General features: G+C 38.9%; 1 protein-coding gene across 4 annotated transcripts in view; it reads left to right on the forward strand.

The window, feature by feature from the left end:
* Cep350 (centrosomal protein 350) overlaps nucleotides 1-13,357 on the forward strand; it is a 154,216-nt gene that overhangs the window by 105,723 nt on the left and 35,136 nt on the right. For all 4 annotated transcript variants that reach the window (XM_038348773.2, XM_038348778.2, XM_038348777.2 and 1 more), the window contains exons 28-29: nucleotides 7,462-7,661; nucleotides 9,889-10,097. In XM_038348773.2, the coding sequence (XP_038204701.1) occupies nucleotides 7,462-7,661; nucleotides 9,889-10,097 (409 nt within the window). The remainder of the gene's footprint in view (nucleotides 1-7,461; nucleotides 7,662-9,888; nucleotides 10,098-13,357) is intronic.

The raw sequence follows: 13,357 nt of genomic DNA on the forward strand, positions 1-13,357 counted from the left end.
TCTATTCCCCCAGCACTAGGGTGCTGATGCATACCACCATTCTTGATTTTTATGTAGTGCTGAGAACCAAACCCAGGTCCTCATGCCCGTGCAACAAACACTTTACTATGCCATCTTCCCAGCTCCTAAAACATGTTTTTATTTCTTTAATTTGTTTTAAGACAGTGTTTCCCATGTAGGCCTGGCTGGTGTGGAGCTTGCTATGTAGACCAGGCTGGCTGCAAACTCAGAAGAGATCCACCTTCCTCTGCCTCCCAAGTGCTAGGATTAAAAGTGTGTGGCACCATACCCAGCTCCCTAAAAGATACTTTTTAAATCTGTGTGTGTGCGTGTGTGTGTGTGTGTGTGTGTGTTTGTGTTTGTAAAATTACACATGTGCCATCATGCATGTGTAGGACTCAACAGTCACCTTTCCATCTTGTTTGAGATAAGTCTCTTGTTTACCACTGGATATGCAAGGGTGGGTGCCCCAGAAGTTTCCTTCATTTCTCCTGTCCCCACCTCACATCTTCCTGTGGGCATGCCGGGATTATAGACACTTGTGATACCAAATCCAGATTTTTACATGGATTCTAGGCATTTAAACTTAGGTCCTTATGTTTGTATCGCAAGCATGTTGTCCACTGAGCAACCTGGCCTGCTCTATAACATTTTAAAGGTTTTAGAACACTTTTTAATGTGTTTGTTGGGAGGATGATGATAGTGAGCAATGGCATGTGTATGGCAGTCAGAGGACAGTCTGCAGGAGTGAGTTCTCTTCTTTCTACCCATCTGAGATATCAAACTGAGGTCTTCAGGCTTGGCAACAAGTACGTTTCCCAATGAGCCATCTCATGGACCTTCCCCCACCCCCTGCTCTTTTTTAAAGTTCAAAGAATTTTATTAGAATTAAAAACAAAACAAAAAAGCCTCCAGGACAGGCAAGATGTAAATCCCAACAGCTGCCTGGAGAATGGAAAAGAGAAGGGGCATGACTTGAGGCTGGCATGGAAGCCAGACATATGGCTGAGAAGCAGCCACATGGCAGTAAGGGGCCTTTGGAGAAAGAGTAAGGAAGCCCTACATGCTAAGAGAAACCCAAAGTGTTAAGCCTACTTAAAAAGTAGATCCAAGAACAAAAGAAGTTACACTCTTCTGAATGATTCTTGGAAGGGCAGTCTTATGAAGCTGCTGCACCCCCAGACAGATCTTGCAATGCAGCTTAACTTGGCCTGGAGCTTACTGTGTAACACTGGCTGGGCATTATTCCTGATCCTCCTGCCTAGCTTCATAGGTGCTGAATGGGATAACAAGTATACCCCACCACAGTCAGCTCTAAGAATTCATCTTTAAAGAAAATTCCTGTTTAGATGTAGTTCAGTTTATATGCTCACATAAGCTCTGAGCATATAAAGTCTATTTATTGATTGTTACTCTTTCAATGTTGTTTTGATTAAATACAGTTATACAGTAGTTCCTTCCCAGTGAGTGTCTATCCCACATCTGCCTTTCTTGAAACAAACGAAGTATGGGTAGGAAAATAGATTTTTGATGCGTGGCATTTTAAGGTAATACTTTGAACTAAGGAAGAATTTCACTTGTCATTTTGATGTATATGACATACATCTATCCTCTAGTTAAGCAGTAGTAAAACAATTCTAGTGGAGCCCTCGCATCCCATATTACAAGAAAGCCAGTTTGTAATTTTGGACTATTTAAATTGAGTATGAAAATGTTTAAAGAATGAGATGTGGGTGGTACATACCTAATCCCTGTATTAGGGAGGCTAAAGCAACAAAATATTTCAAGGTCAGTCTGGGCACACAGTAAAATCCAGGCCAGCCCGGCTTATACTGTTTTCAAATAAATAAACAAATAAATAAATACAGGTTTCTTTAGGAAGCAAAGTTAGAGCTTTGGGTAAGAGAATAACAAAGACAGACAAAAAAAGGTTGACTTGTGGCTTAAGTTGTCTGTAACCAAGACAAGGATGGATAGCACCCTCTTGAGAGAAGCACATTCACATGAGTGTAAATTCAAGAGTTTCAACTATATAAATGATTTTGGTGGCTTACATTAAATTGCTCAAAAGGTTTAAGTAAGAATATTTTTATATTTTAGTTTTGTTTTGGAAATAGGATCTTACTGTGTAGTTTTGGCTGTCTTTGAACTCACTCTGTAGCAGAGACTAGGTTGACCTCCAACTCACAGAAATCCACCTGCCTTTGCCTCCCAAGTGCTGGCTTTAAAGGCATGTACTACCATGCCTGACTTGATACATTTAATTTTTATTTCAAAGATTTTTCTTTGGTAAATGAATTGAGATGGTTATTTATGAGATGTTAAGATGTTCATGAACTACTAAAATAAAAACAAAAGTAAAAAAGGTAGGAATTTTTATGTAAAATAGGTCATAAGAGGTATAGATGTAAACATATAAACATATAAACAAATATAAACCTACTTCATATCCTTGTTGGTGAAATTTATCTCAATTTTTAGCAGGAATAAGGGACTTCTTTTCATTCCTATATCTCTTAATTTTCCTTGCTTAAAACAAAATTTTATAATTAAAGTTAAAGTAAAGGGCTAGGTAATGACTCTGCAGGTTATAGTGCTTGTTATGTAAGCATGAGGACCTGAGTTCGAATCCCTAGAACCCACATAAAAATGTCGTTCACATACCTGTAACCCTAGTGCTGTGAGAAGCAGACAGAACTGCTGGGGCCTGCTGGCTGATAACCTAGTTCAGATTCATTGAGAGACTCTATTTCAAGGATATATGGCAGAGAGTGATAGAGATGCCTCTGCACACACTGCCACCCTACAGAGACAAAGGCAGTGTAAACTGAGTATTTGAATGCTACATATATGTGAATATCTCTTGATTATCATGGGATAACTTGATAAGAATTTATTCAGCTGGGTATGGTTTTGCATGCCTTTTATCCACCACTTGGGAGATGCTGCCAAAGGATTGAAACTTTATAACCAGCCGGGGCTATCAAAGACTCTGTCTCAAATATAGGCAGAGAGTATATAACTCAGTGGTAGAATGTAGAAGGCCCCATGTTTGATTCCCTAACACTGGGGAGAATTTTTCAAAGAATTTTTATGCTTCCTGAAAGATACTTTTCTCATCGCAGTGACAAAACACCCGATAGAGGCAGCGTAAGGGAGGAAGGCTTGTTTGGGTTCATGGCGTCCGAAGTTTTAGTTCATTATCATAGGCAAGATGTGTGACCTTGTCTGGGTTGGCTGTTTACACAGTGGCAGAAGGGAAGAAGAGGTGAGCTAGAGGCAGGTATAACCTTCAACAGTTGTGACCATCTTCTTCCAGGTAGTAGGCTCTAGAGCCTTCAAAAGAGCATTGCAAGCTAGCGGCCAAGCATTGAAAACACAAGCCCATGGACACTGCACATTCAGACCACAACAGTTCCTTTAATAATAAAGAGTTTCTGTTCCTGCATGGAAACATGCTGCATCGTTCAGGGAATCATTTGATTTCAAAGTTGAAATAATTTTTTATTACTTTCCTAGTTTTCATTCTTTTGCTATGATAAATTCCATGACCAAAGTAACTTTAACAGGAAAGTGTTTATCTCATCTTGCAGCTTATAGTCTGTCATAAAGGAAAGTCGGTACAGGGATTTCAGGCAGGAACAGATGAAGCAGAGACCATGGGGGAACACTGCTTGTACTCCATAGCTTCCTCACCTTGTTTTTTATATAACCCAGGAACACCTGCCTGGTGGTATCACTGTTTGTAATGGGCTGTGCTCTTCCACTTCAGTCACCCATCAAGACAGTGTCCCATGGTTTGCCCATCAGTCTGACAGAGGCATCTGCTTATTCAGGCTTTCTCTTCTCAGACATTAGTGTATCAAGTCAACAGACACTGCCCAGCACACTCACCCTTCTCCCATTCTATCTTCCAATTGCCTTTGACTGGTGCATGCTGGGAGGAAGACGGTTTCAGGTGCAAGTTCTTCATTGATCCTGCACTCAGTCAGTAAGAGCTCTGTTGACAGTCTCTAAACACAATAAACATCTGGAGAGTAAGAGCTAGTTCGTGTATGAGGTTAGTCTGTGTCGACTCTGGTAAATTTAGGTTAGATTAACAGTTTAAAGCCCTAGTAACAAACTTAAGATTAGACTTGCTAACTGTCAGCCTTCTGAATTGATTTTTTATGACATTTTTCTGAAGTGATGATAATACTTTGGGTTACAATGAAAGAGTTTTGTCTTTAATGTTTCACTGATAGTAATGCCCTTGGTAAAATTTATATTTCTAATAAATGACTTTTCTTGACCCTTTTTTCTTAAAAAAAAAAAAAAAAGCTAATTATGTAACCCAAACTGGCCTTAAATTCAAAGCAATGCATTTTCATCATTCCCATACAATTACCTGTTTCACATTCTGAAGGATTATTAACTCTAATGTGAAGTACTCTGTCCTATTATCCTAATGTTTTTCCAGGTTATAAAGGGCACTTTTAGTTATATATTTATATTAAAAAAGGAAGTATATTCCTGGAGAGATGTTTCAATATAGTGTCTTATACTCTTTGTAAACTGTTCATTTTATGTTAGTCATTTCTCTTGTTCTTCATTTTTAACAGAGATTTTGAATATGCTTGATCTTTATAATCGACAAATATCAGTTCTTGTTCTGATAGTGAAAAATTGTTTTCTCTAAAGGGTTGGACAAAAAAATTACCTATACATTTTTAAAAAGCTTGTTTTATGTGTTCTAATACTATTTTAATTTCTATGCTAAGTCTTACATTCAGTTATCAGATTTACATTTAAAAGGGAAGATGATATTTGAATGTTATGGTTAAATTTTTTAACCTTAACCAAAATGCATTTCATTTTGCATAATATTTTTTTAATTGGCATCAAAGTTTGTTGTACATTTATAAAGAATGACAAGGGATGTTGCAGTGTCTCTTTGAAATTTATAGGAATGTTTTTCCTTAAAGTTCTCTGTAGAAAATCCAGGCAATCCAGATATAAACACTGTGTGTGTGTGGATGAATAGGGTGAGGAAACGCTGTCTGTGGAGAAACAGATGTTAAGACAGTCTTCAGGGGCTGGAGAGACGGCTCAGAGGGTGGGAGCACTGGCTGCTCCTCCACAGGTCCTGAGTTCAATTCCCAGCAACCACATGATGGCTCACAACCATCTATAATGAGAATTGATCCCCTCTTCTGACCTGCAGGCAGAACACCGTATACATTATAAATCTTTTGGAGAAAAAAAAAAAGACAGTCTTTTGTCTAAGGCATGTATAAACAAGGTGTATCTGCCTTCAAAAAGGAATCCATGGCTGGATCTACACCTAGATTTTCTCTCTTCCGGGATATATTGATATTAATCCTTGCCCTTCCAAGGCAATAATGAAATGTTGCCTTTTCTGCAAGTCACTGTTGTGTGCATGTGAACAGGAGCATGCTCTGTCAAAGAGGGTTAGCCTTTCCAACTATCACTGGACTCATTTGTCCTGTATCTATGTGTGTGATCTGTTTACCACTACAGAAGAAGAAATGTGAGTTTCCTCTGCATGGAAGACTTTTAACATATGGAATTTTCTTATCTTTAGCCTTAGGATTGAACTGTTCATAACATTCTTTGCTGACAGCAATTATTAAGACTACCTCACTTTATTCCTAATTGTGCATCCAGATATTTCAAAGAATGGGTATTGATTTTCTATATTATTATTTAAGTAGCCCTGTGTTAGACTTAAAGCAAGATATGTGCAGTATATTGTTGGTAGTTTGTTGTCAAGAGTTAAGATATTATTCTGTAAATTGGATTACTGAATTTTATTTTTATTTTCAAGCTAGATCATAATGGTAAGGTTAAATAAGACAAACGCAGTACTTTAGCTTAAAGTACATAATGAGGTACAGGTAAAAAAGTCAGTAGCTTGCCAGGCAGTGGTGGTGCACGCCTTTAATCCCAACACTTGGGAGGCAGAGGCAGGCGGATCTCAGTGAGTTCAAGGCCGACCTGGTCTACCAAACAAGTTCCAAGACAGTCAGGACTGTTACACAGAGAAATCCTGTCTCCATGGCTAAGTGATGTTTAAGAAGACACATTTACTCGGAATTCATTGATAAGATCTATAAATACATGTGTTTGTGTGTGACACACAAAAAGATTTGCTTTTTTGAGTAGCATGTAATATTCAGAACGACTTCATTAGACTCTTTTGCTTTCCCGTTCTCATTCTTCCTGCCTCTTGATCTCTTGATTTTAAAATCTTCCTCCTTATTTTGTAGACACTGCTCTCCTGTTCACTACTTCTTCTCTGTCTTTACGTCTCACCACTGGGCCTCTCTCAGTGTCTGTTTTCCCAACCTTCATCCCAAATTCCAGCTGTATATCTACAACCAGTTGGTCAGGTAACTTTGCACCTTTTTCAGTGCACTCTTCGATAGAGCATGCTCTGTTCTTTTTGTTTGTTTTGTTTGCTTTTTCTTTTTTTTTTTTTTTGGTTTGTTTAACAGCAGGCTGGAGGCCTGGTCAGATGTCATATGGACTTTATCCTACTATTTCTACACAAATGACATGATGATTATTTGAGAAGGAGGCGTTAGTTCCACTTGGCCTTTTATTGCTTGTTGGATGTGTGAATTCTTTTCCTTGGTTAGCTATCATTGCAGATCTAATGTCAGTAATAAAAGTGGCCCATTTGCATTAGGCACAGCATCTGTTTGTGGATAGTTAATTAATAGCCTCCCAACTGACCAAAGTGTTTTTTTCATAAATCAATAATTTCTCCAAATCCCTTAGGCGCAAAATAAGGTCTAATTTCAAAAATCAGGTTAAATTGAGAGACTCAAGGGAGTTAATGCATCTTCTTACCTAGTAAGTCAATAGTTGATACACGTGTAGCATACAAATGGTGCTCATTATTGCATACACAAAAGATCTATCACTTGACATTGCATTTCTTGGGTAAAAGCAGAGACCAAATTTCAAAATATAAATCAAAAGGGGACATAACCATTTTTGTTTGCTTGCTTGCTTGCATATTTGGGCAACTTGGGGTTTGTTTTTATAGTTGCTTTTGATCTTTATTGTTGTGAGTTTTGTGTGTTTTCTGGTCTGAGCTTTTAGAATAAATTTCTTACATACTATTTTGTGAAAAAGAACCCCTATGAAACGAGTATGTAAGTCACTTAATAACAGTACCAGTCAAGTTTGTTGAAATCTGCATTAGATTTTTTTTCCCTGAATTTACACTAGTTTTCCTTCACTACCCTGATATCCTCTTATAAGGAAACACTAATCTCATATTTAAAAACAGTAAGTTGGCTCATCATACTTTTGTCCTTTCAAACTTTTCTCAGGGAGAAAGGGGTGTGAATGCCCTGCTTCTGCACAGCTTGCTGGTGAGGCATGAATGACTTTTAAAGTGGCCTCTGCCTCTGTGTAGTGTTCTGACTGTTCTTCATGGTGTGACTGTAGGTTTCTGACAAAGCGGGAACAAAAACTAATGCAACGACGACAACATGCAGAGGAGCTCCTGGAATGGAAGCGGCGTTTAGATGCAGAAGAAGCAGAAATTCGACAAATGGAAAAACAAGCTTTGGCTGCCTGGGACAAAGAACTAATAAAACCCAAAACTCCTAAGAAAGAACTGGAGAACCAAAGAACAGAGCAGAAAGGTAATAAATACAAACTAAAGTGTAACATATTTATATCTTTTTGATGGAAATAATTCACAGTGAAGAAGTCAATGCAGTTCCAAATGGTGTGCTCTTTTAAGGAAAATGTGGCTTCTTGCCAGTATAAACATGTATGTTCAGCTTGCCAAAGCTTGGTAGACATTCAAAAAGGGAAAACCCAGGTGTATAATTCTTTACTTTCCACATAATATAAAAATGATATACATTTTCAACTCACTTTATGACATTAATTTATAACTTCAATGCTAAATCCATAAAATAATAACCTGAAAGGGAAAAATTGTTCTTCTCTGTCCTAAATACTATGCATACAAATCTAATCTAAAGAGGAAAAATAGCTTGATCACTTCCATAGATTCAGAAAAAGACTTCGGATCACATACATAAACCTCAGATAAAAATACATATGGAAAAGAGCTGTCTTGATGGAAGAAAATAGTATTGCAAAACAAAACAAAAACCTCAGACTTAAAACAGATATAATATTTAGTGTTAAAACAGAAAATTTTCTCCTTGAAAATGTTTATTAAGCATTGTATGAAGGTTCTAAGGAGTTCAGTAGGGCCTGAAAAACAAAGTTTGGACAATTAAGTATGGACTGAGAGGAAGATGGAAATTCTAATTATTTACAGCTAATAAAGGTATGCACATAGAAAATCCAGAATTTGATTCTGGAGAGATGGTGCATTGGGTAAGAGTGCTTGTCTTATAAGCTTAAGAACCTAAGCTTGTATCTAAGTACCCATGTAAAAAGCTGGGCATGCATCCATGTTTGCTTGTAATCCCAGAATTGTGGGGGCAGAGACTCTGCTAGCTCCAGATTCAGTGAGAGACCTTGCCTCAAAGAAATGAGGCGGAGAGTGATAGAGGACACCTGACCTTTCCTAGTTTCCACACACGAGTGCACAGGTGTATATAACTGCACATGCATGTGCACATGTACCCCTTTACACACTCGCACACGTATGCACATGTGCCATGCACGAACACACACAAATCCAGGATTTTCACTTTATAAGAATAATGAGTGACTTTAGCAAGATCATTGATTAGGAAATACAAAAAAATGAAACTCAGTTGTGGGCTGAAGATGTAACTCAGCTGCTAGAATGTTTGCCTAGAATGCATAAAGCCTTAGGTTCCTCTCCCAGCACCTATACTTGATGGCACAAGACTGCCTCCAAAGTATAGGCAGAATAATCAGAAGTTCAAGGTCAGTTTCTGCTTCATAGTAAGTTTGAAGCCAGCTTGGGCTATATGAAACCCTGACTCAAAACTAACCAAATAAGTCAACAAAACCCCACTCGGTGATGCTCCTATATGCAGCCCTGATTATATTAATTGAATCACTTTTAAAGGGACAGGGTAGGAGCACTGCTAGTGAGATGGCTCAGTGTCTCAGAGCGCTTCCGCCCTTCAAAGGACTGAAGCTTTGTTGCTGGCACCTGTCAGGTGTCTTACAACTGACAACTCCCCCTTCAAGGGCTCCAGTGCCCTATTCTGGCTTCCTCGTGTACCCATACAGACATGACACATTCACACAGACACACATGTACACATAAAATACATTTTATATTATATATTTTTCTAAAAATACATTTGTAAAAAATTTTGAAAGTGGGAGAATTAGTTGGGAAGAGAAAAGATCAGTGAGAGCAGGAAGAGAGCAAGAGAAGGTATACGTGAATGTGATGCGTTATACACATGTATGAGAATAGAATGAACTCCGTTGTGTACAATTAATAGACTGTGAACAGATAACCCAAGAAAGACCCATACCTTTATGGAAAGTTGACACGACGCCATCAACTTTGCAGACTTTAGAGAAAGAAGGAACTCTCCAATAGCTGTTAATGGGAGGAAACAGTGAGGTGTTGGGTCCACACCTGATGACATTGAAGGTCTGTACCAACCAGGTACTAAAATTATTTTCCAATGAATGACTGAAACAGTTTTCATTGCAAAGGGGGTATGTTTGTGGATCATAATTGTCCTACACCCTCATACTTAGGTTGCCAGTCATCGTCACTGATTATACATAGTTAATATCTGCTATCAAATAGTATCAGCCAAAATTGTTAATGAACAGACTTTAGTAGTAAATGTTAATTAAGTATTGTGGTTCTATGCTGGAAACTAGTCTAAAGTGTAACAAATATAACTTCTTCATTGACCAAGATTGGACATTTTCACCCTGTGTTTCCAGGACTCACGAGTGAAGAGGAATCACTGATACCCTCCTACTCTCACAGAAACAGTGGAAATTGTATTCCAGAAGAGTTAGGCAGCCCTTCTGTCCTCTGTTTACCTTCTGAGTCTATGGTACAAGCACAGCCTGGGAGTCCAGATCTCAGTATTCTTACTGAGGAAATGGTTTTTTCACAGGAACTGGAATCTACCTCTCCTAGTAAACATGTAAGTTGATGCCTATTTATATCTTTTTGTTTGTTTGTTTTTTGTTGTTTTGAGACAGTGTTTTTCATTGTAACAGTCCTGGTTGTCCTGGAACTTGCTCTGTAGACCAGGCTGGTTTCGAACTCACAGAGATCTGCCTGCCTCTGCCTCCTGTGTACTGGAATTAAAGATGTGTGCCACCACCACCCAGTACCTATTTGTATCTTAAAATTCCTTTGGGAAAAAAAAAAAATCTGTCTAAAAGATGCTACTAATAGTTATAATGGCAACGTTGATTATCACCATACTTGTAACATACAGAGTTTAACATTTGAAGAGAAATAAAACTTTTAGTTAGGTTATCTTTATAAGTATATGAATTTAGCTTTAGTAGCAGTTTACACATTATCAAGTCTAATAATATTAAAGAGATAGTGACTTAGTTAGCATTACTGTTTCTGTGACAAAGCATCATAGCCAGTTGGGGAGGAAAGGGTTTATTTTGCTCACACTTCCACATCATTGTTCATCGTCTGAGGAAGTCAGGGCAGGAACCTGGAGGCGGGAGCTGACGCAGAGGCTATGGAGGAGAGCTGCTTACTGGCTTGCTCCACCTACTTTTTTTTCCAAACCCAGGACCACCAGCCCAGGGTGGAACCGAACAGTGAGCTGGACCCCATCAATCACTAACTAAGGAAGTGCCTTCCCTACAGGCTTCCATACAGTCCAGTCTTATGGAGGCCTCCTTCTCTCAGATGACTCTAGCGTGTGTCAGGTTAAACTAGCCATCACAGATAGAAATTTCTAAAGTCTAATAGGTACAGAGAGATGGCTCAGTGGGAAATAAGGGGTTAGTTGCCAAATCTGACAACCTGAGCTTGATTCTTAGAACCTTCAAGGTGGAAGGAGAGAACTGACTCCTGCAAAATTTTCTGACCAGCACATGGCAGGTGTGCATGCACGTGTGCATGTGCGAGTGCGCACACACACACACACACACACACACACACACACAGAGTAATGAAGATTATTTGTGGGAACATGATGAGTAACGAAAGCTTTTGAGGTCCAGCTCCACAATTCTCTTCCAGGCTCAGAAGGGATGCACAGCAAGTGAAAAGGACTTTTTCTGAGGGTGAATGAACTTTCTCACATATGCTTTTCCAAATCAGTTTCTTTATTGTTCTGCTTCCTGTTCTAATTCTCCTGCCCTACTTCTAATTTCTCCTAGCTTCTTCCAGCTTCTTCTTCTCTAGTCCAAAAACTTTTCTCCTTACAGGAGCCTTGAAGCAATAAAATTACAAGAGTTACCTCTCATTGGTCAAAAGCACATTCATAGGGTAAGCAATAGGGAGCAGAGCCATTGTCATGGCAACACAAGGTTCCAAGGTTACAGAGTGAGACCATGACCAGATGTGACCAGACCGGGGGTGGAGTGGTGCAGGGACACAGTGTCCAGTGACAGACTTTGAGACATAGGTCTATTGTCAGCAAACTTGGCAAGTGAAGAATTGGCATGCTTTTCTTTGGGTGCTTTGTGTAGCAACCTTGGCTGGACATCTGTGACTCCGACCTTGTGCACTTTTAAAGCTGTAAAGTTTTAAACTTAAGAGCTATTTACAAAAACCTTTAGTGTAGTTTGAACTAAGTGAGCTGATTGTGTGCAGTTAGTCTGAGCAAAAGGAACAAGGCAGGCTTTTAAGTGTCCACAGTTCTCATGAGACAAATACATCTAGTTGTGAAGCATGTCCCAGCATATATTCTGTACATTAAAATTATATAACTAAGTGAAAAGTCATCTTTCTGACCATCCACAGATATATGTGCCCATAAGATTGAGATGTAATCATGAGATTACATGTACACATTACACGAAAATGTATGGTAATAGGAAGATATCACCTATTGTGCTGTTACTGCACAAGTGAAATTACGGATGAAAGCAACAGTTTTCAAAGTCTGCAAGCCTTGCTGAATCCGGGAATACTTTCTTTGTTGGGTTGACATCTGGATTAAGTATAGAATAAAAGAAAATAGAGAAAATGTAATGCCCAGTATAGTAAGTGAAAACTGTTCATTTCAGATATTTTAAAGACATAAAATGATCACTCTTATTCTGACTATGAATTAGCAATTATTAACTAAATTATAGCAAAGGCACTTAGGTATGTTTTAAGATTTTACTTAATGGAAAGATAAAAATTCAAGAAAGAAACCCACCTGCTTTTCAGATTGATTTCTGGGAGATTAAGACATCAGCATAACAATATGAAATACGAACAAATGCTTCTTCATTGAGAAAGAAAGTTACATATGTACTTGTGTGTATGTCTGCATGTGAGAATCAGAAGACAACTTGTAGAAGTCAGTTTTCTCCTGTAAACCATGTGTGTGGGTTCCAGCAGTTGGACTCAGGTTGTAGGATTGGCAATAAGTGCTTTTATTTGTTAGCCATCTTACTGGCCCATGTTAAAGCCTCATTATGTTTAAAATTATGGGTAGGGATATGTATAGTTAGAATTTTGTCTTTAAATTATTATTTTATGTGTGTGGATATTTTGCTGGCAGGTATGTCTGTACCATTTGTATGCCTGGTATCCAAGGGAGCCAGAAAAGGATATTGGCTACTGAAACTGGTGATGAGCTGCCGTGGATACTGGATATTGAACCTAGGTCCTATGCAAGAACAGCCAGTGTTCTTAATCCCCCAGCCATCGCTCCTGCTCAAAATTCTCATTTTTAGTATGGGTGTGAAGAATTAGTTTGCGACGCACCGCCCCCCCCCCCCCCCCCCCCCCGTGTCTGCGCTCTGTGCGCTATTACCCAGTTCGCAAGCTTCGGGCAAGGGGCTGGAGGTTAAAATACACAAATACATACAGACAGAGAGACAGAGACACGGGTCATCCTTGAATTCCCCAAGAATGCCCCCTTTATTGTGTTCAGGGGCAGATTATATAGAGATAGCCACGCCCCAGCCAAAACCCACCAGAAACCACTCTCCTGCCATCAGGAACTCCTGAAGGTCTTGTGCTCAGAGCAGCTGTAGGCACTCAGATCAGGGGATTACAAGAAATTCAGGATCTGGGGTCTCACTGCTCCCAACATTAGTTGTATGATTCCCTATTGAAAGGTTAGTCAGATTCATGTGTATTATAATATTGCACCTGAAAGATTTAGCAGAAAAATTGTTGATTGTTAATGCAGAGCTGATTCCATGTTATGCTGAAAATACTACATTGCTAATATTCTTTTGCACAGACTTAGAAAATGCTTTTAGAGTA

Source organism: Arvicola amphibius, chromosome 12 (genome assembly GCF_903992535.2).
Source record: "Arvicola amphibius chromosome 12, mArvAmp1.2, whole genome shotgun sequence".
Classification (NCBI taxonomy): domain Eukaryota; kingdom Metazoa; phylum Chordata; class Mammalia; order Rodentia; family Cricetidae; genus Arvicola; species Arvicola amphibius.